At 46.5% G+C, this 22954-nt stretch overlaps 1 protein-coding gene and 1 pseudogene across 1 annotated transcript in view; both read left to right on the top strand.

The window, feature by feature from the left end:
* The window catches only part of ARFGAP3 (ADP ribosylation factor GTPase activating protein 3), a 44058-nt gene that overhangs the window by 5578 nt on the left and 15526 nt on the right, over positions 1 to 22954 (top strand). Inside the window, exons 3-11 of the mRNA XM_016135784.2 lie at positions 5165 to 5237; positions 7245 to 7376; positions 8476 to 8559; positions 11364 to 11451; positions 15124 to 15183; positions 16411 to 16457; positions 17012 to 17154; positions 21079 to 21207; positions 21678 to 21800. Of these exons, the coding sequence (XP_015991270.1) occupies positions 5165 to 5237; positions 7245 to 7376; positions 8476 to 8559; positions 11364 to 11451; positions 15124 to 15183; positions 16411 to 16457; positions 17012 to 17154; positions 21079 to 21207; positions 21678 to 21800 (879 nt within the window). The remainder of the gene's footprint in view (positions 1 to 5164; positions 5238 to 7244; positions 7377 to 8475; positions 8560 to 11363; positions 11452 to 15123; positions 15184 to 16410; positions 16458 to 17011; positions 17155 to 21078; positions 21208 to 21677; positions 21801 to 22954) is intronic.
* LOC118614369 lies at positions 14846 to 14964 on the top strand (annotated as a pseudogene).

Below are 22954 nucleotides of genomic sequence, written 5' to 3'. Positions count from 1 at the left end.
CCTTCTGGCACAATCCTTCAGCCCTGGCTCCCAACACACCAATACCGCAAAGCCTGAGTGATGAGTTTCGTATGAATTTGAGTGGCAGTTTCAAATGCTTATAGTACAAATGTCTTTCTTTTCTTCTCATCCAACATCCTCCTTGTCTTCTCATCCGAAGCCTTGGGCCGCATTGGCTCCTTCTGGTGGGTTCCTGTCTTCCCCTGTGACTCTGGTAGTAGCCGCGGTTGGGCCTTTGCGTGCACCGGAGACAGAGACGCCCCCTCTGGACACATACAGCCCCACGGTCCCGTGGCAGGTGGCAGGTGCCCTGCTGTGAGGGAAAAGAACTTGAAATGATTAAAGAAATAATGGAAGGGTTCCCGCGGGCTCAGGGCTGGGCAGCTGAGCGAGGCCTGCCCCTCGGCAGCCACCGGTCTTGGCCAGGACCCGCCGAGCAGCCGCCTCGGATGGCCGTGATCGCTGCCTGCCTCCCGCCTGTTCACCCATTTCCCTGCCGCTTCTTTTCCCGGGGATGGAACCAGCGAGGCAGGACGGCTATTTGGAATTGTGGGGTTTTACTTTATATCATGACTATTCATACCACGCAATTACCACAAGGAGCTTTTGTTCCCGGAGGACCACGCCCATCGTGATTCAAGATGAGCTGTTCTGTGGGGTAGTTCACAGTGGTGATGCTAGCAGCGTTGGTTTCTTTTTTAATATGTTAACATAAAAAAAAAAAAAAAACTTTCCTGACGCACCTTCCTGAGCTCTTTTTTCAGAGCTTATTTTGTAAGCCTGTCTTACTAACTATTTATAGCCATATAACTCTACAGGTAATTATCTAGAAAAGGGAATTCTTATATGTGTTCTTGTTGGTTTCAGAGTATCTGTCAGTTTCTTGTCTTTTTCTTTTCTTTTTTCTTAGATGCTAGTCTCAGACTATTTTGAATACACTATTCTGTCCTTTAATAATTAAATACTGAGAGATTTCATTGCCAGGACAGTTTATTTTTAATGTCCCCGCCCCCCCCCCCCTTAGTTGTTACCAGTTAACATGGTGGCGTCCTCTGCCCAGAGCCCGCAGAGGCGGTAGGTAACTGGCTGTCCTTTCTCTCTGCTGCGTTCTCGCCCTTTTCCTCTCTGCCAAGCGCTGCCTTTTACAGCCTGGCCCTCCCTTTTCCTCATCGCTAAAGCACAGGGCCAGTTCAAACTATTCCAGGAAATGAGGCGGTTTTTCTGATGTTCTCCACAGCTGAGGGAGGGCCTGACCCAGAGCCTGGCAGGGGCCGTTTGGCGCCGCAGGTTTGCTCGCTGGCCTTTTAAGAGTCAGATAAATATAACTGTATGAATCATGGAGCTTATAAATGATTCAAAAGCAACCATTAAAAATCAGTTTAAAAAAAAATCAGTTTAGAGGGCAGCAGTCTAGGTTTTGGGCAAGAGAAAGTCAAGGATGGTAAGGGTTCTCTCTCACGCTCTCTCTCTATATACATACATACACACACACACACACACACACACACACACACACATATATTTTTTTTCTTTTTTAAGGAGGTCGAGGGCTCCTAAAAAAAAATCCTCTTTGAACATTTTTTACTGATTAAAAAAAGTTGCAAACACTAACTCATTGGGGAAAAGTCCAGGCCGTCAGAGTAACAAAGGAAAGGCCCCCTCTAGAATCCCTTTCTCCTCTCCTTCCCCTGCCCCCGCCCGCCGCAGGCACGCGCACGCACACGCGTGTGTGCAGTGCACATGCACATGCATACATGGTCCCGTTTTCCAGACACGATCTTGTTAACAGTTTGGCATGGGTGAATGGTTATTTGAATGGAGTGTTTTGTTTGTTTTTGAGCAGAATTTCAAGTCAACAGTTTTACAAAGAAAAAGTGTATAAATTATGGCTCTTGCCAAGCGAACAGGGAAAGGCAGGTGAGGCTTCCACGGAAATGGCTGACTGCCTTTGGGCCTGGCCGCAGAATGGACCCGGCCGGACTGGCCCCCGCCCCCCACCCGCCGGGCCGGAACTCGTCGCTGCGGTTGCTGCGATGGCCTGTCTCTCGGTGCTCCTGCCCCTCTCGCTGCCTCTTGTCCGTTCACCGTTAAGTATTGCATGAGCTCGTGAAAGGTGAGCGGGATCTGGTCCCTGCGTTGGTCTCGTTGGCCTGCGGGGAAGGGACAGAAAGAAGGCAGACCGAAGTGCAGCCCAGGGGGTGGAAACGAGGCCCCGCGGGCACTTCTGGTAAGTTAGGCAGAGGAGGTAACATTGGCAGTGAAATTCGAAGGGCTGGCGAGATTTCGGTAATGAAGACAAGCAGGGGAGAGGCGCTCAGCTCTCAGACCTTAAGAAAAGGAACAGAAGTGGAAAATGTTCGGCGGCTACTTTTGTATGCACAGGAAAATGAGGAGAAATCAGGTTTGAAGGGGGAGACGTGTGTCACGTTGTGGGGGGGCTCGCTGCCTGGCTGGGAGCGTATACTTCACTCCCGACGCCCTCGAGTGGGGTACGCGGGCCTGGGCCCAGCGGGCGTCCCGCAGAGATGCACCGGGCAGCACTGGCAGGTGTCGGAGCGAGGACTCCACAGCCGGCTGCCGGCGCCTGCACCTCAGTCACCCCCTTGAGCTCTGGGCGCGTCCCTTGCCTCTCTGCATCTCAGTCTCCTTTCTTGAAAGTGGAGATGAGAAGACCGAGGTGGCAGTGCAGGGTGCTGGGAGGAGTGAGCGGATGGGCTCCCGTCAGGCCTGGCGCGTGGCGAGCCCACAGCACACGCTGGCGAGCAGACCCGGGTCACCCGGTGCCTGCTCCGCGCACCTTTTTATGATGCTGGTGGAGAAAGGCAGCTCCCCACGTGACCTGCCGCTAAGCAGTCAAGCCGGTTATAAACCAGAGGCTGCCAGAAGCTTCTCCAGGGCTCGTTCTCTGAACGAAAGTGGAGAGTAATTGTGGTGCGGATTGCTCCATTAAAAAATTTCGGATACACGATAACTTTGTCCTGTTTATTTGGTGAGATTTCTTCTGATTACATAAGTTTCTGAACTCTAAATGCTTTACTTATAGAAAAATACTGACTTGCAGCTTCTGGTGAAGCTAACCCATGCAATTTTTAAGGAGGTTTATCTTGACTCATAGAAGGATTGTAGAGGTTGTGGGAAACCTGTTTTCTCGTTTACCTGGTTGGTTAATAGGGGCTGTTTTGTTAGAGTGACGCTAATTCTTCAACTCCCTTGGTTTCGCTGCTTTACTCTTCTCAGCGCTGTCAGAGACTTGTGCCTTTCACCATGTCTGAAGCTAAATGAAAGATGACAGATAACCCTCAGCGAGGCACTTCCTCACGGAGGAATGGTGATCGAGTCAGGTTTCTTCTTAAGGTTGGCCGTATTCACAATCCATCAGCATCCCAGCCTTTCGAAATTCCAGTGTATGAGAGAGAACCCCTGTCAGCTCAATTCAAGAACGATTCATTTTTTTAAAATCTTCATTTCTAAGAAATATGTATGGAAACATTTGGCTTTATTTTTTTTTAAGATAGTTTAGGACTAAAAGTTGTAAGGTAAATTAGCAAGTCTGAGTACTTGTAGCCTCAATGTTAGGACATACTTTAAGTCAGGTACCTATTATGTGCCTGTGGTAGGAGTCAGAGAGAAAAATATGGGACATGCCTGTCCTCAGGAGCTTGCTGCCGATAACACAGTGTGACAGGGTTACCATGGTGATGGTGATGGTGATGGTAAGAATTTTAGCCATATGGAGTTTACTATGAGCCAAGCACTTTTCACATATTAGCTTATTTAATTTCTACAAAAACAAAATAGATCATATTGTAATTATCCCTACTTTACAGATGAGGAAAGTAAGGCACAGAGAGGTTGAATAACTTCTCCAAGGTCATGCAGCTGAGATCTGCACTCTCTCGGTCTGTCTCCAGAGACTGTGCTAACTACCACCCGTGACGGTGGGGGTGGGTGGCACCTACCTCAGTCTGTGGGGAGCCACGAAAATGTGGTGACTAAGCAGGATTTTCAGAGAAGAATTTCAGAACAAGATATATAATTTAATCACCTTGTTTGATACTCAAATTCTAAAAGTTTTTTTTTCGTCTAAAATGCTGAGAAATCTGTTTCCTATAAAATATGATTTAATTTTTACTTTCTATATATCACCCTGAAGTGGCTTTGCCATATGTATATGTAACAATAGTATCTATTAGTAGTAGTAGTCATCTTCAGGTAGCCGTGGGCTTCAAAATAACACCCTAACGTTCACGAAGGTCGAACGATACAAACAGGCACGGACGTTGGTAAGTGGAAGGGCCCCATGAAAGCAAGTTCCGGCGGACCCGAAACCTCTTTCCTTCTACCCTGCCCGTTCTGTAAAAGCGCCCGACGCACACCCATCCTGAAACGCCCACGGCCCCCTGCGGCCGCTGGGGGCCGAGCCGTCGCTGAGTACGTTGAGTTGAGTACGGGTAGCCCTGCTGCTTGCTCCCGGCCGCCACTGTCGCACTGCCGTACTTGCTCTACGCTGCTCACTTGGTTAGTTTTCATTGTTGGGAAGCACAGGCGTTGCCTTTACTTGCCCCGATGTGATCTCAGGTAACAGATAAGTTAAGGTACAAGGCGCGGTGGGGTAGAGGCACTTGGAGCTTTCACTTCAGAAGCATTAAATCTCGAGTCTTCTTCCCTCCCTCACGGCAGCGATGTTGGGTGGGTCCCTTCTACCCCATGGTACAATGGTGAGTGTCCTCCAGGCTCCCACCAGGGGGCGAACTGGACAAATGGGTCACTGAGCTGAAAAAATCCAAACAAAATGTCTATTTTGAGTAGAGACACATTCCCAAATTTTAGATCACAACCCACTAAGGTTGTGAGGCAGAGTCGGAGTCATTCCAGCAGCCCCAGGAAGCTTGTCACGTATGTCCCTGTTCCCGACGAGAGGTGGCTGGAGCGCCCTGGCCCGGCTTGCCTGCGGTCAGGCGTGGAGGGGGACCGGCGGGTCGGGCTGGCAGAGCCTTGGCTTCTCGGAAGGCGGCGAGGGGCCAGGAACCGCGTGGGCCACTGTTACCGTAAACTTAGAGTGCTTCCAGGATCCTGAGGATAAGGAAACCTTATTCTCAAAAGTTTAGTGGCTTGATTCTGGGGAGGAAGAGTGTTAACATTTAACAATGTTCTTTTCGTTTAGATCGACAGAGTTGGATTCTAACTGGTCTTGGTTCCAGTTGCGATGCATGCAAGTCGGAGGCAACGCTAACGCAGTAAGCTCATCTCAGACTTGTTTTCCTTCTGTACAAACGCGTGTCCCGCTGGTAGAGGCTCAGCGTTCGCAGCGTTTGCCCGGCCCTGCCGATCAACCGAGAGACATGAGGGGCTTCCGAGTTGCCCCTCCAAAGTAGATTCCTTTATCCAAAAATGTGTTAAACACCAAGTAAGCACGAAGCTTTGGGCTAGGCACCGGAATATAGCAAACCACAAATGAGGTCCCTTCTCTTGTAGGCAGAGACAGAATCATTAAATAAAGAAACAAGAAGGTAGCAGGTGATGATAGTGTTTAAAGAAAATTAAAATAGGAAACAATGATCTAGAGGAATTGGGAGGCTTCTTTAGGACAGTACGGTTTTTAATATGCGAGGGAGACTTTTGTGCTTAGAATGGAATGGATGCACATAACTGTTTACGTCTGAACTCTATTTTATTGTCTATAAATTTAAAAAATTGTTCTCTAAAAAAAAATTAGCCAGTTAAGTGGTCACTTAATTTATAATTTTAAAAGAGCAGATTTTCTTAACCCCACGTACAAACCTAAACTAAGGTTTCTCAAACCTTTTAAACTTCATTTACAAATTCAACATATCTGATTTTTCAGACACTGAACTGGCGGCCTTACAAGTCACCCAAAGCACTGATGGCCTATTTATAATGCCAAATGGTAGAGGTTGAGTAAATGGAATTTACTCCTTAAGCATTCAACATGTAAGAAATCAAACTCGTATGTATGTCAAGTAAAAATTATACCTAACATCAATTAGATATTTAAAATTAAAATTGTATATCTAATATATAGTTTTCAAAATACCAAATTCCCTTAGAACAGTGTTTCTCGACCTTTTTTCATTATTGTTCCCAAAGCAGAAGAATTAAATTTAAATTAGATTATTTTAAATTTAAATTGGATTTGATTTCTCCCTAATGAGAGAAATTAAATACTAAGGAATATGATTTTGTCAGGTCGGGGTGAGCTTTGAAGGTCCACAAACCATTGTGGCTCAATAACTAGGATTTTTTTCACTTCCCAAGAAACAGTTTTTGCCCCATTAAAAATGCATACCTTAAGCATTTCAGGCATCTTACTAGAAAGTCATGCCCATTACCGTGATGTTCACAAACTTGTTCCAAAACTTAATGCTTTAAGTTTGATTTTATCTGTCCTTATTTCTAAGCCTTCCCATAGTCAGAGTCCCCCACCCACTTCCAGAGAGCAGCTTTCTCATCTCAGGCTGGTGGAGGTGGGCGTAGGGGATGGCGGAGGAGGTGGGGGGTGGGGTGGGAGATAGGGCCGGGGAGGCTCAGGTCGGTGGTCGCTTTGCTCAGGCAGCGGAGTTGGAGCCATCCTGCTTGGGTTTGAATGTCAGCCCCTCACTTATCTGTGTGACCCTGGGCGAGTTGTCGAACCTGTCTGTGCGTCCGCTCCCCCACCTGTGACGTGTGGAGAGTAGCCGTGACTGCCTGATGGCGTTGCTGTGGGGATTTAGTGAGATGAGGCCCAGAGAACCCGGGACGGGACGTGCTGCGAGCGGGCGCCCAGTGGCATTGTTAATCCGATTGGGTTATAGAAGGTTGCCGGACAGGTGTTTAGAACACCTGCTTCAGTTAAGACGTGAATTGTATCAGTCATGTGTCTACACGGGCCCTTCCAAGGTGGTGGTTTAAACGTTTACCACCTGCCTGTAGTTCTGAGTGGAAAGTGTCCCCCCCCCCCCACCCAAATATTTAGAATGATGGAGGTGGTTTAATGGAAAAGTGAAAGGCCATTTATTTCATTCTGTAGGTCAAGTCTCATGTCCAGCTTTACCAAAATAGCAATGTTACATCTATGGAAGTTATTCCCTTTTACGAGGAAGCTTCCTTTTAAAAATCTTCCCGGTGTACATTATCTTGGTTTTTACTAGCATTTCCAAAAACACCCTTTCTACCATGACGTAACCTTTCCGGCCAGCATGCTGGCGTGAGTGCACAGCCGGTCATCCGCACGTCCCCCTCCGCAGGCGTCCTTCTTCCACCAGCACGGGTGCGACGCCGGCGACGCCAACTCCAAGTACAGCAGCCGCGCGGCCCAGCTCTACCGGGAGAGGATCAAGGCGCTGGCGTCGCAGGCGGCACGCAAGCACGGCACGGACGTGAGTGTGGCACTGTCCCCGGCCGGCGTGCGCCGCCGTCGGAGAGGCGGCTTTTATCCCATGCAGGAAGGCCTTCTAGCTGGGTTCCCTTACGAGGAAACAACATGCCTTGATCTTCGTGTCGGTCCCCAGCCTTCCTGGCACCAGGGACGGGCGCTCCTCTGAGAATCTGGCGCCTGAGGATCTGAGGCGGAGCCGAGGCGGTGATGCTGGCGCTGGGAGCGGCTGCGGATACAGACGAAGCTGAAGCTTCGCTCGCCCGCCCGCCCGCCGCTCACCTCCTGCTGTGTGGCCCAGTTCCTAACATGTGGCCTGGGGTTGGGGACCCTGGTCTAGAGGGTTGCTGGGAACAGCGATCGAGTGAATCCCTCGGTCAGGTTCCTGCGAGCTGCTGACCACAGTTTTGTCAACCGATCAATACGTAACCTTATCTCACATGCATTTTCGTTCAAAGACACCTAATTTGATGTGTGTCCTTGGCTGTAACAGCCTTCACTGATGCCTGAGTGAAACCTGTCTCTCCCCGAGGCACACGGCTTAGGAGCACTGAGCCTTCAGCACTGTGCTCGGAGCCACTCCAAACAATGACGTCACCAACAAAAAGCACAAAAATGTGGAAACATGTCGCTAAATAGACCACGTAAGGACACCTGGTTATCATATGGTCTGAAACGAGGCGGGCGTTGCCTCGTTCCCTCTCTGGGAGTCTGTGCCTCAGACGACTCAGGCTGCTCGCCGCTCTGCGCGTGTCTGTGAAGGACGGCAGGAGCCCCCAGAGCTGGTTTGGGGGTTATGCGTAGATCGCACAGGGACACGAATTCATGAGTACGGAATACACACCCGGGAGGGTCGTTCGTTCTTTGGAACCTGCCCTGGGAGCTGAGGTCCTTGATCTTTCCTTTTCAGAAGTGGCTGTGATGGCCTTGGGGTTTGGAAGCAGAGGTGGCCGGAGTGTGCCCAGGGGCCCTGTGTAGACCCCTTACTGATTTTGTAATGACGTGAAGTGCAGTCTTTAGCCGCAGGCCTGGCGGGGGGGAGTGGGGAGTGCCAGACCGCCGCGGGCCTGGGGAGTGCTCACCAGACTTCGCCTTTGTTCCAGCTGTGGCTCGAGAGTTGCGTGCTTCCGCCCTCGTCCCCCGCACCCAAGGAGGAGGACTTTTTTGCCTCTCACGCTTCTCCCGAGGTATGTGTTACGTTTCCCGTAATTTTACAGTACGCTTGCTCTGACAGTTAAAGGGGGTATATTTAAAGTGTATATTTTCAGTTAGGATACAGGCTAAGGTGCTGTGACGAATAACCCTGAAATATAATCACTTGACCAAGATAGAAATTAGTTTTCTATCAGAGTTCAGAGGTAGGCCATCCAGGGGGGACCATGGGATTTATTTTGCTATTCTCAGTTGAGGCTTTCCTCTCAAGTCTAAAGTGGTTCTTCTAGTTCATGACCTTTCCCAGCAGCAGGAAGGGGACAGACATCCAGGAAGCAAGTACCCCATCCTCTTACAGGAAAAATCTAGAGGCGGTGCCCACCACTTCTGCTCAGATCCTATTGGCTGGAATTTAGTCACATATCCTATACCTAGCTGCCAGGGAAGCTGAGAAATTATTACTAGCAATCTGGCACAGTTCAGTTCAGAGCTTTGGAACTCACAAAGAATGAAGACAGTATGTTTTAAACCCAGATTTTAATAGGGGTTTGACTCTCGCTCCTGGTTAGCTACGTACCTAGAACATATCTCAAGGCTAGTGTGAGAAGGAAATGAGTTAATACAGATAAAAGTAATTAGTAGTTAGCACAGAGTAAGCCTTCAGGAAGTGCCGTAAGTATCATCATCTTCATCTTTGTGGCCTGATGTCCTGATGGCAGCCGTTACAACATCCACGGTACTTTTGCGGATTTTCCCCAAATCACTTAGATCCGGGAACACAGACCTTCAAGGCAGAACATGTTGACAGACTGGTGCTTTAAGGGAGTGTGAGCCAACCTCGGCTTAGAGCCTGAGCTGTTCTGTTAACTGGCCTGCCTGCCCCCAGGCGCACTGGGGAGAGGATGGTCTTTGCTTAACTGCTGCTCAGTCCATTCTTTAACTAATTTTCAAGTAAAAATTGTATAAAGTTGTATATATTGCTAAATCTTGAATTTTTTTTTTGCTGTTATAACTTGCATGTTGTCATCAATGCAGTCAGTAGTTTCCAGAAGTAGTTATCAAAAAAAAGAGGGAACAGAAACCAAAACAAAAAAAAGATAAGGTATCCTATTGTGATCAGCTGTCGTTCAATTTAGCACCAGATATAAGATATCCGTGATGAGGAGCTGGGGGTGTTAGGGAGAGAAACGATGGGCTAAAAAGAGAGAGGCCCACGGTTCGGTATGGGTTAGAGGTTGCAATGTTAGTGTGAATCCATGTTTATTGCGGCGTCTCTCTGTACACATACACACACACACACCATGGAGAACTGACTCTAGATATGTGTGTCTTTGAGGGTGAGTACGCGCCTGCCTGTGGTGTTTAGCTCTGTCCACTGAGAGGGCTTGGGGACAGTGACACCCCAGTACTCTGAGCACACGCAGCACCCAGATCATGGTTTTTAAATACTGTATTCTCCAATAGAAGGAACCAAGGCCACCTTTGGAGAAATGGCAGGTTCTAGGACGGGGGCCGCTGGGACGGATGAGTCTGAAGCGTCCTGGAGTGCTAGAAAGTCCCGAAGTGCTGGGGGCGGGGTTGGAACTGAATGAGGCCACGTCTGAAGGACTCTGGAACCAACCAGAAAGAGCTCCCAGTGGTCAAAGCTGGGACAGGTTGAACGACAAAGTAACTAATGGCCGTATTTGAATTAAAATCCAAAGAATAACATAAATATCCATGAGTCCATACTGAGATAAACAGATGATCGAATAAATGAATGGGGAGAGAAGGGACAGGAAGATACCCCTCACCCCCGAGGGTGGGCCAGGCTTATGGACTCTTGCATCCAGAGGCTAAGGGATGGAAAGGGAAAAACAGCGAGTTTACAGGGAAAGGCTGGCTGCACCGCCTAAACCACGCGGGCACCGCCAGCATCGCCAGCACCCAGCCCTGTCGCCAGGAGGCCGAGAGGAGGGCCCCTCGCCTCCACGCTTTTCTCCTCCCAGATCGAGTCTAATCGTGAGAAAACATCTGACAAACCCAAGCTGAGGGACGTCCTACTAAATCCCTGCTCAGTACCCAACAAGAAGAGTCTCAAGGTCATGGAAAACGAGGAAAGACTGAGAAACCGTTAGGAACCAGGGGAGGCCGAGGAGACGGGAGGCGCGCAGGGCGGGATCCTGGCACAGAAAAGAGGCCTTGGCTCAAAAACTGGGGAAATCCAAATGCGGTCTGGAGTTCAGCTTAGAGCGTGCCAGTGACCATTCTTAGTTTGGGCAGATGCGCCACAGGCATTTTACCATTAAAGGGAGCTGGGTGCATGGAAGAGTCTGTGGAAACTCTGCTATCTTTGCGACTTTTGTGTAAATCTGAAATTATTGCATGAAAATCTTTTATATTTAAAAAAGGAAGAAAATTAAGAATTTGAGCATTGAAATATAGACTTAAAAATAGACATGTTAACTATTATTATCCTTCCCACTAAACCAGGTACAAAGAAGGTGACTATTTATTTATTTATTGACATTCAGTATTATTTTATATTAGTTTCAGGTGCACAGCGTAGTGGTTAGACGTTTATATAATTTATGACGCGATCCCCCCGATTAAGTCTAGTACCCACCTGACACTATACGTAGTTGTTACAGTATTATCGACTATATTCCCCATGCTGTATTTTACATCCCCGTGACTATATTTTAACTACCAATTTGTACTTCTTAATCCCTTCTCTTTTTTACCCACCCCTCACCTCCTGCTTTGTGACTATTTAAATTATTAAGTTTTCCTCTGCTTCGATGTTTTTAAATGACTTTTCTTACTTCGCCTGATAATGACTTTTCTCACCTTGCTTCAGGTGAGCAGCACAGGATGGGCGTCAACACACCCAGAACCATCTTCTTTGACACCGGGGAACGTGGAAACCATGCCGGCAAATAACAAGGGTAAGTTTCAGAATTGTCACGTCACGCCATTCAGTGGTTCGATGGCATGCTACGAACTGTTAGAAAATCAGACCCTTGTATTTCATAGGGAAAGATACCCATGGTGGATTATAAAGTGGGCAAACTAGATTACTGAACATGGAATATGATCTCGTTTTTGTAAAAACAAACAAACAAACACAAAACACAAATACATACACAGAAACCATTCCAGAATGTGCACACCAAATCGTTGACCAGAGAATGGAATTACTGAGGAGTTTTACGGTTTCAAAGTGACTGGACTTATAATGAGTATCTGTTTTATGATCAGGAAACTAGATTTCCATTCAAAAAACTACAAATAGTTGATATCTAATGATTCACATTTGGTGACTTTATAATCGGATTATATGTATTGTAAATATACTAAGAACAACTGCTTACATATTAAAAATGACTTATATGATATAAATGACATGGATCAAGATGTCAACTTTTTCTCTTTTAAAACTGAATATTTTCGTTAGCCAGAATGTTAGTATAAATTAACAACAAAAATGGAACATTGGACACCTAAGCAGTGAACTCCTGAAGCATGGTACCCAGAGTGCTGGCTTGTCTAAGCTGAGCCTGGAGCTACTTTGAGGGACTAGCGTAAGTCCTAGGAAGGTCTGAGCAGTCACCAGCCTCACAATGAGAAACTTCCAGCAAGTGGTTTGGTGGAGGGCTCGAGAATAAATGGTATTTCTCAAGAGTCCTGGGAGATAGGGTCACTCAGCTCTCTGTGAGAGGAGTCGGGGAGCGTGCTGTCAAGAAAAGAGGTCATTTCACTTGGGTTGAATTACAGGTGTATGGGTGGGCGTGTCTGAGACCTCAGCAGGCACCAGATGGCAGGATGCCCGTCTAGGAGCGGACCTGTCAGTGAATCAGGATGGGAACATTTCGCATCCTGGGGAATGATGAATGGAGTTGGGACAAATGTCTAGCATTTTGGAAAATAGATAGTAAATCAGAATTTCTTCTTTACTCTTTACACCAAACTAAATTCAGGTGGATCAAAGATGTAAATATAAAACTTGAAAATATGAGGGTACTAGGAGCGTGGGGGAAGGTTTTCTGTCTCCCTTGAATGAGGAAGCCCTTCTCTGCGTATTCAAACCTGATAAGGAAGAGCTTGGTAAGTCTGAGTGCTAGAAATGCAGCATTTCTGGCCTGAAGAAGTTCCTTGAAGACAAATGATAAACGTTTGCATTTCGTATATCAACAAAAAACTTGGCTCCCTAATATGCAAAGAACTCTGACCTAGCTGGTGTTGTGTGATTTGCAACCTCCGTTTTTTTTTCATATTTTGTTTTTTATGCGCCTGACCCTAAAGGCCTGCAAAGAGGACATTGACACGTCCCCAGGTGGCCGTTAACTTGTAGATTTCCTGGACTTCCATTGCAGTTCAGCCGCCACACCGGCCCTTCACTTCTTCCCTGTGTTTGCTCTCTGTTCAATGCGAAGCGAGACACTTACCCTGGGCGTCATGTGGCTGCCTCTTCATGGGAGTCCCAGCTCCAGGTCCTCTCCTCACACGAGCTGTGTCCAGCCCCCCAGCCCCCCACCCCACCCCAGCCACAGCCACATATATGTATTTAGTCTTCCTCACAGCCAGAACACCTCAGCTCTGGGGACCATCCTGTCCCTTAATTTGCATGTCCATTGTGCATCCCTTCCACTGGGCTGTGAGCTCTTCAGGGAGCTATTCATTTTTAAGATAAGGAATCTTCCTGAGCCATTGATCGGTTTGTCATTATCCATAAGGAGAGAAGAGAAAAAAATAGTCCCAACACTCTCCTGACTGACACAGAGGAAAGATGGTTTGACTGTTAGTACCGTTCCACTTATTAGCGGGAAAGGCCTTTTGAGATTGAAGGTTGCCTACCAGGGGATCCACGTGCCCTCTCAAGCCTAAATGTCTCGGTTCATTTTACGAAAAGAAAACTAGCGTAACTAAATGCACAACAAGATTTTATTCTTGTAAGTCTTCTTTAACCTCCATTTTCAGCTGAAGAGTTTCTCCTAAAAGGTTTTATTGTTTAGAGTTGCACCTCCTTTTGCTCCTGCATTCTCCTCTCTCTTCTCTGTCTAGAATTTTTCTTAAGCAACTTTTTGTTAGGAAGACTTGTTGTCTCAAGGCTTAACCCAGAATTTCATTTGTCGCACTGGGTGACAAAGTGCAATCCTGAGTAAACCTGAGGATTACACAGTGAGAAGGAGAGAACAAAAGAATTTTAACAGAATCTGAGGCCTGAAGTACTCCGGTTATATGTTCTTAATCCCCACTGTTTCTCCATTGCCCAGAGCAGTTTTTGGCCCATAGCGAGTGATCGATCAATGCGTAGCCAGTTCTCTTTCTACAAGATATTATTGTTCTCATCTTCTCACTCATCTAGCTTTGCCTGTTAAATGCCTTACCTACCTAAAGTTTACCTTTTAAATATTTATAAAAATAAAACGGTTGAATTTTCTCTGTCGGGTCTGCCATTTTTAAATAACAGCTTTATTAACATATAATTCACACACCATAAAATTCACCCTTGTAAAACAGCAGTTCAGCGGAGTTTAGTATATTCACAAGGTTGTGCCGCCATCACCACTGTCTAATTTCAGAACATTTGCAGCATTTCCAGAAGAAACCCCATACCTGTTTATACTCACCCCCCTTCTCCCCTGTCCAGCCCCCGCGGCAACCACTGGCCTGCTTTCTGCCTCCATGGATTTGCCTGTTCTGGACATTTCACACGCATGGAATCGTACACAATATGTGGCCTTTTGTGACTGACTTCTCATGCTTAGCGTAATTTTTTAAAGGTTCATCCATGTCGTAGCCTGTGTCAATATTTTTTTTTTATGGCCAAATAACATTCCATTGCATAGATATACTACATCTTATCTATTTATAAAGTAATAAATAAAATCAAAATGACAAAATATTTTTTAATAAAGACTAATAGAGTTCCTAACCAGGATTGTTTTTTAGGCAAACTAGAAAACAGGGCAGATTTCCAGGCAACTGAAAATTTAGGTTCTGTCATTGATGGAATTGGCATTAGAGCTGCCCAATGTTAACACATCTTGGGTATGCAGTCCGCATACGTGCTCAGTAGCTCAGAACAGTTTACCTTAAAGCCCCAGATCGTAAGGTAGAATATAGAATGATATTAATTAGGGAGAACACTAACTTTTTGCTTCTATAAAGCAATTGTATAAAAAATACACTTTTACTTTAATGGACTTTTAAATCAAAATTCTTATAATAATGAAATAGAATATGGAACTTAAAAGAAGGATAATCATTAACAAAATCAGATAAGATTATATAGTACTGAGTAAGTTGAATGCAATGCATATTCAGAAGGATGTTCAAGTCTACAGCCATGCCACCCTGAACAAGCCTGATCCCCTCTGATCTCGGATGCTAAGCAGGGTCGGGCCTGGTTAGTACTTGGATGGGAGACCACCTAGGAAGACCAAGTGCTGTAGGTGTAAAATAAATAAATAAAGAATAAAAGATTGTAAGCTGGCAAGGTCCTTGAAATCTGTGAGGTCAACCAAGAGTTGCCGTGCCTAAAAATAATAATAAAAAACAAAAGGATGTTTGATGAGTTTATTTTCAGCAGTAAGATCGTTATTTTTAACTTTCAGGAGGACCGGAGCAAGGACCCAGTGTGGAAGGTCTCCATGTCCCTGCTAAGGCTGCTTCAGGTAATATGTGTAAGACTCTTTATTCTGACTTAGTGAGTGAGATTCTTTAAGAAAAAAAAAAAACATGAGATTTTATTAAGCAAACATGCTGTTCTGTTTTAGCCAGCTTGATGACTGTGACATGCAGCAGCCTATAACAAGATGCTGTTGATGCTTTTGATTTGCAAATTTATGTCGGGCTGGTTTCTGTTCCCAGTGTAAGCAGAGGTCAGAGCAGCCACACCGTTCTTATTTGTGCAAGAACGCTCAGCATTTTCTTCTGATTTTATAGTCTTTAGTTTTTCATTTTCAGGCAAGTATAACGTGAGATTGGTGCAGATTATACTGCATTAATTGGAAAGCAGCTGCTTTGGTGAAAAATAACTAAACTGTTAGAGATTTCCAGATGTTTTTTATCATGTATTAATAGACTTATAGGAGGTTAGGAGTAGATTATGTGACTAGTACAAGACAAACCTAAAAAGTGGTAGAAAGGAAAATTTCCAGGATCTCTTTTTCATACTTGAAATGGAATTTCAAGTATAATAAGAGGATGTTTATCCTCTTATTATAGCTGAAGATTTTAATCTTTCATTTGTGGTTTTATGCTGTCTTTTAAAGCACATTCTCATCTTGGGAGGAAAAAAATTAAACATAATTCTAAAAAAAGAGAATATATTATCTATGATTAAAATTTACCCAGAAAACAATTTTTTAGAAACTTTCTCTAAAAGTATCAAATATTTTTGTGCAATTTAGAAAGTACAGCTACTAACACGATAGGATGCTTTGTATTTGTTATTGGTTAATATGATAAAACCTGTATATTAGTGAAGGGGGAAACGCAAGTCTCCGGCCGCTTGTACTGTGTGCATCCCGCCTGGCTGACTTTATCCTTTAGGATAATGTAGAAGTGTCTGAGGAGCAGAGGCCGATGGCAGGGCGTGCTCTGAGAAAGTGGTGGACGGGGTCAGCTCATGCTCTTTGTCTGTCTTCAGCGTGGCGGCTAGAAGCATGCTTCCTCTGCGCGTGGTAACTGCCTGGGAGTACTGCCTGAGGACTCCACCTGATGCTTCTCTGTCCTTCTTAATGCACTCATTCACTTGTTTTCGGGATGACAAACTAATGCAGAAAATGGCTGTTAAATATTAATGTGTAGTATCTGAGAATTGTTTAAAAGATACACTAAAAATAGAAAAAGCATGCATTTCTATTGGTCTGACTTTCTACTCTGTATTTTTTTAACAGAAGTTTCCTCTATCATAAAAAAGAAACCGAATCAAGCCAAAAGAGGAGTGAGTATGATGTGTAAAATATCCAGGAGTCAGCTCTGAAACAGCTTGTGTACTTAAAGCCACCTCTGTCACTTCACTCGTAGTATTTGAGCCATAGCATAGTAAAGGTGGCTTTGGTAGAGTTTAGGTTTTGCTCAGCGAGGTGAACGTTATTCTTAGTGAGATCTTCTAGAACGAGTGTTTAACGTTTCTTCTGTCAACAACAAAATTCTTTAAAAATTCAGCAGAGGCTCCCTGGAACTTTGCATCCTGTTTGCGCTGCTGTGAGCAACGCCGTCTGTGAGGCCCGAAAGGGTCATCTGTCCAGCTTTCAGATCCCGCGAGGCGCCAGCATTTGAATCCTGATGCTGTCACTTGCTAGCTATGTGATCTTGGTCCAGTCTCTTAACTTGACCTGTAAACTGGGGAGGAGAATCATGGCTACTCCCTAGAGCCGCGGGAACCAAGTCAGGGAAGGAGTGTGAGGTGCTGTCCTGGTGCCCGCCGTGAGTGCCAGCCGTTGTTGCAAAGCCGTCAAACAGCTTGGGTGGAATGTAATCCTACGTATCTTCTAGCTCGGGGCCAAAAAAGGAAGTTTGGGAGCCCAGAAACTGACGAATACGAGCTTTAATGAAATTGAAAAACAAGCCCAAGCAGCAGATAAAATGAAGGAACAGGAGGACCTTCGGGCCAGGGAGGCCTCTAAGGGAGAATCGATGTAAGTTTAATTTGGTTATAATAATACATTTTTCATAATAAAACTGTTAATTAGACAACTCCCAGGTTTACTTTTCTAATGCCATTTTTTTTTTTTTTATGTGTGAGGAGAATAATGCAGAATTTAGTTTTATGAAAACCGACATCGCACTGACGTGTGGATCGGAAGGGAGGCAACTAGTTGGGCTGGGGGGGCAGCGGCGGTTTCCGGGGGAAGCCGTGAGGGCGGGCTTGGGGCGGCGTCCACGAGCAGGGGAAGACTGATGTTCTGGGAGGCATGTACGTGTGAAGGATGCTCGCCTCGTCAGTCATTAGGGAAAAGCCCACTGAGACCCCACCTCACCCACTCGCATGGCCACGATCAAGGAGACAGATGAGCAGAGAATGTAGAGAAACCGGAGCCCTCGCATGTCGCTGGTGGCAAGGTAAAGGGTTAAATGTAAAGTAACTGTATGACCCAGCAATTCCGCTCCCACGAGACGTTAAGACATGTGTCCGCATATTCACACAGAAGCTTGTGCTCATAGCAGCGTTAATTAATCCTCCTGGCCAAAAAGTAGAAACAACCCAGACGTCGGTCCGCTGAGGAAAGGATCAACAGAATGTGGCCTGTCCATACAGTGGGGTTTCATTCAGCCATAAAAAGGAATACAGAGCTGATACGCCCTGCAACGTGGATGAACCTTGACCGGTCTGTGCTGAGAGAGAAGCCAGTCACAGAGACCACCTGTCGTAGGGCTGCATGTGCAGCAAATGCCTGTCGCAGGCAAACCCATGGAGACAGGACGCGGTCGCAGGGGCTGGGGGAGGGTGGGGAGCGACTGCTGATGAGCGTGGGGTTCTTTTTTGGGGGTGACGAAAATGTCGTGGAGTACAATAGTGGTGACGGTGGTGTGACCTTGCGAATACACCAAACACCACCCGAGTTACACACTTTGAAAGGGAGGATTTTATGGTACGCGACTTATATCTCAATGACAAGAAACATATTTATAAGGCGACGCCGCACTGGACTTGGCTAACTTCGAGTATTTGACGGAGGGCTGTGGGGATGGCGGGCCCCAGGGGTTTTGAGCCGGGATCTTCAGGGAGTCTCAGAGTCAGGCCTGGCTCAGAGGAGGGGGAGGAGGAAGAGTTTAAGAGACTGAGGAAGAGGGAATTGAGACCGTGGTCCTGGGGGCACCTGCCCAGACGGGCGGAGGTGGAGTGATCACGCCGAGCCCCCGCCGGTCGTCCGCGGTTTCACAGGATCCGAAAGGAGAGCCGCGCGCGAGGCGGCGCCGTCCGGCCGTGGGCCAAGTGCGCACGGGCGGGTGTGAAAGGGCCGCGGGACGCGGGAGGCTGGACGCGACCCGGGGGGGGGGGGAGCTGGCGTGCCCAGCTCGTGTGGCGGTTTTATCCGCGTGGCGTTTCTCTTCTTTTCATGTGTATTTTATCAGTTTTAGCTCAGGTTACTACGGACTGCATAATGACAGTATTAACACTGATTTTATGAGGCGGTTTTGAGGATTAACTCAGTCAATGCCCATGAAAGGACATTCGGCAAGGCCTGGCGCGTAGCGAGCGCTGTCAGTGTGGTCACACTGACGATTTGCTGAGTGGAATCTGCGTGCCAAGCCCACGTCATTTGAAGTTGGTAGTTAGTTCTCGTTGTCATTTCACTCGTAGAACCTAGGGGGCAGCACTAAACTGTATTCAGGTCAAGCACAGTGTGACAGGATTTGCATAACGTCTGTTCTGCGTTGTTGTCTCGCTTTCATTTCCCTGACCGAGCCAGGTTCCTGACTCTGGGAGAGGGGAGAGGTTGCATCCGAGTGTGCAGGCAGCTTCCCTCGGCGTTCGGGAGTGAGCTGTGTCCAGATTGCTCACGCCCGGGCTCTCCCCAGAGAGTGTGTAGAACCCCACGCCTGCTGGGAACAGAAGACATGGAAACAGAGGCAGCGGCTCCCTGCCCGCAGCTCGGGCGTGTGGAGACTGGTCATTGCTACTCGACGCTGTACCAGCCTTTACCCATAGTTTGCCCTAGGACGGCTCCAAGCACCATGCAAACAAAGCCGCAGGTCCCGGGGGATTTATGGATTTGATTCGAGGACCCAGGGACAGCTCCGCGGCCTTGTTCAGGACAGCCGCACGCCGTGCCCTCACCGCTGTCCTGCCTCTCGGACCCACCGCGGCTCAGCTGCAGCCGCCCGCGAGCGAGGGCACGTTTTATCCTTCAGATGTGTGAATGTTGTTTTTCTGCAAGTTAATTTTTGTACTGGCTGTAAATGAAGTCGTTTCAGCCTAGTAAACGGCCAAAAACAATGTTTTTCCCCTTGTATCATCAGACTGTGAAACTAGCTGTCGGTGCAGTAGCCTAATCCACACCTTCTGGCAGTTTCCCGCCCGTCCTCGGGGGCGTCCGTGCTGGGGGGGTGGGGCGGTGTCCGTGCCCAGTTAGACGGAGAGTGAGGGAGGCAGAGCCGCCGTCCCGGCTGCGCCGTGCTTGGTGGGAGCGTCTTGCGGGCCCTCCCTCGAGCTGTGCTGGGAAGGCCGCCAGCAGTTCTGAGAAACGCGGAGTCCTGACTTCTTGATTCCATTAGCGCTTCCAGAACTGAATTACAGTAAGCCTGGATGCTTAAGGGCGTGCTTGTAATGGGGGACAGACCCAGGCCCATGTCCCCCGGCCCACGTCGGATGGCCGAGAGAGGAAACCTTTCCTGGTTCATATCTTTCTAGTAGAACTTTTTCCGTCTCATCCATTCATCTTCTCCAGAAGAATCTGTTGCTAGTTATATCTATTCATGTTTAAACAGCTCTTTTGTTTTCCTCCAAAAATTAGGCCAGAGTTTCCTTTTTTTTATGAGTAATAAAATGAGTATATTGCTGTTACCTGCTCTGTAGGAATAATAGCAAAGAAAGCAAACTGCCAGATTAGAACAAAACAAAGAACTCCTGCTTGACTCATTAAGGAAGGAAGCAGTAAAAGCAAGATTACTTTTTCTTAGTAAGAAGGTCTGTTCTCATTCCCTGTTACTCTACAGAAATGCATCTCTATTATGGGATTTATTCAGTACTTCGCTTGCATCCTCGTGGCATTTTACACAATTTTATAAAATGGATGATGGCTCAGAAATCCCTGCGAGGTCTATGCAACACCTTTCGGGACCTGAGGTTCTGTCAGCATCTTACATGCAATACTGGCTGTTGTTAATGCCGAGATGCGCACAGTTTGCTTTATGAAAAGTTACGTGTAACGTTTTAGGAATGAGAGGAAGGGGCAGCGTTTTGTGCATCTTCTTACCCCTTCTGGTACATGCTTGGTAACAGGTATTTGATAAACACATACTCTGTATCTGACTGGTAGTGCAGAAAAATATATTGGCAGAAGAACGATTATTGCATTTTAAATGCTTTCAGAAGTCTAATTACATGAGGAGAACCTACGAGAAATGTTCTTGTAAGCCAGAAGGTACTTTTGCGATTGAGTAACCCCTTCTTAATTCATCCATTTGTAAAGTCCAATTTATATATATAAGCAAGCCAGTGAAACTAACCTTGTATTTTTGATATGGAATGTGGAAGTATAGTAAAATATTAATCCAAGTAAGAAATTCAGCTTTTTACTATCCTATGTAATAATTTTTGTGTGTGTGTTATTACATAACAGGTAGCATAAATTATTATATGATAATAGGTAATATAAGCTAGACCAGTAACATAGATTCAGCAGCAACCAGAAAGTGGCTATAAATGCGCTCAAATTTTCTTAAGCAGCTACTCAGAAAAGACCATGAGGAAAAATGCTGTTTTGCCTTCATAATTGTTAATTATGGAAAGAAGCACAAAGCTAAAAGTATAAATGACATGTTTAGTTTTGCTTGGTATTTTAACTTAAGAACACAGAATTACAGCTAAATTAAGGAGCGTTCGGTTTTCCTGGCAGTGTTTCATCATTACGCTTGGCCTATAAGGATCTCGAAATTCAGATGAAGAAAGATGAGAAGATGAACATGAGTGGCAAAAAGAAGATGGAGTCGGAGAGACTGGGCATGGGATTCGGAAACTGCAGAAGGTACGCGAGACTCCGCTCTCCGGGGTTTCGGGATTTAGACCAGTTTGCCGATCCCGGATGGATTTTCCCTGCACTTTTTCCAGCAGGGAAAGCAGTATTTTCTCATTATTCCTTCCTTTCTCCGATTGTTTTGGTTTAGTCTAGTGTTCCATTTAGCATGAAAGCTTCCAACTTTGATTCTTAGAGAAAAGGAAAACCGTCCGACTTGTCATTAAGTGGGTGCCACAGGCATAACTGATACGATACTTGCGATTCTGTTTTGTGTGACGAGTTACTGTCCTCACTAAGGTCCGGTGGTTTTCAGAGCTTACACCAAAAAAAAAAAAAAAAAGTTTTTATTGCTTATGTCTTTCACCTCGCTGATCAACTTATTTCTGTTGAAAGTATAGATTAAACGTTTATTCTCTGGTGAACACAGTGTCTTCATGAACTAATAGTTTTTTTTCCATTTTATTCTCTGTTTTCTCAAGTGGCATTTCGCATTCAGTGACTTCAGATATGCAGACCATTGAACAGGAAACACCGATCATAGCCAAACCAAGAAAAAAATACAGTGATGACAATGATGATTCATATTTTACCTCCAGCTCAAGGTAATCTGTGAAAAATCACCCCTGGCATCGTTTCGGAAAAAAAAAAACAGTGATTAGTATGAACTTATTAGTTTATTGGTACTAGGAGCAAATACGAGTCAAGTTTACTTCATTGTTTTTAAAGCTGTGGAGTCAGGGATGTTCTTTGAAAAAAAAAACTGGAGAAACATTCATAAGTGAGCAAGCAATGTTTGCTAAGGCTTAAATGTTTGATAATAAAATCAGCAACCAAGAGCTGAAATGGGAGGTTAAGAAAGCTCTGTTTACCTAAAAGGGGAAATGAGAGAAATCTGTGAATCCGGAAGAACTGTGTTGTTTAGCCTCATTCCCACAGGCGGAACATCTCACAGCTGAGGCTTCAGCTGGTTCCCTCGTTGGAGAACACCAGCTCAGGAGTCCAGTCAGCAGGGCAGCGTGGGTCATAAACTGCGTGTGTGCGCTCATTCATAAAAACGCCCCGCTCAGAGGGGCTCCCCGGACGAAGCCTCCCCCGGCCCTGAGCGCTCACCATCCCGTATGGTCCCATGAGGTGCCTGACTCCGTGTGTCGCTGACCTGACCCTGGAGAGTGCGGGGTTCAGGTTCCAGCTGCCCAAGGGGCAGGGAGAAGGGGTTTGAACTTGCGTTCGCTCCAAAAGCCTGTCCTGCACAGGGGGAGTCCTGCTAAAAAGGCACCAGGTCAGCTCGGGAAATCACTCGGGGTGGGCGCAGCCGAGAAGCAGGGGGTGACGGCAGGCCGGGGAGCTAGACGGCCTGGATTCGAATCCTGCCTCTGCCCCTTGGTGGCGGTGTGACCTTGGCCAGGTTAGTTAACCTCTGCGCCCCAGCGTCCTCATCTGTAAGTTAGGGATGCGAGCAGCATCTACCTCAGGGTTGGCGAGGGTTAAACGGGTTAATACAAATGGAGCGTTTGGAATAGCATTTGGCTATTATTAATGTTTTGTTAAGCTGCTGTTATTACATAGAAACTCAACTCGAGACGTGTGACTTGGTGTCAGTGTTTAATTACCATTGTTAGATACTTAACCACATGGAGAGCCAGGTTCCCATTGGAGTCTGGGGAGGTCGAATGTGTGCCTGTCAGTAACGGGCGGTCCCCAGGAGACCCCTCACTCCCACCGCGAAGGGCCGCTGCACCGGGCGGCCGCACAGGCA

The sequence above is a fragment of the Rousettus aegyptiacus genome, unplaced genomic scaffold (genome assembly GCF_014176215.1).
Source record: "Rousettus aegyptiacus isolate mRouAeg1 unplaced genomic scaffold, mRouAeg1.p scaffold_m13_p_2, whole genome shotgun sequence".
Taxonomy (NCBI): domain Eukaryota; kingdom Metazoa; phylum Chordata; class Mammalia; order Chiroptera; family Pteropodidae; genus Rousettus; species Rousettus aegyptiacus.
Note: the sequence above shows the minus strand (reverse complement) of the source record. Positions and strands in the feature narration are given on the sequence as shown.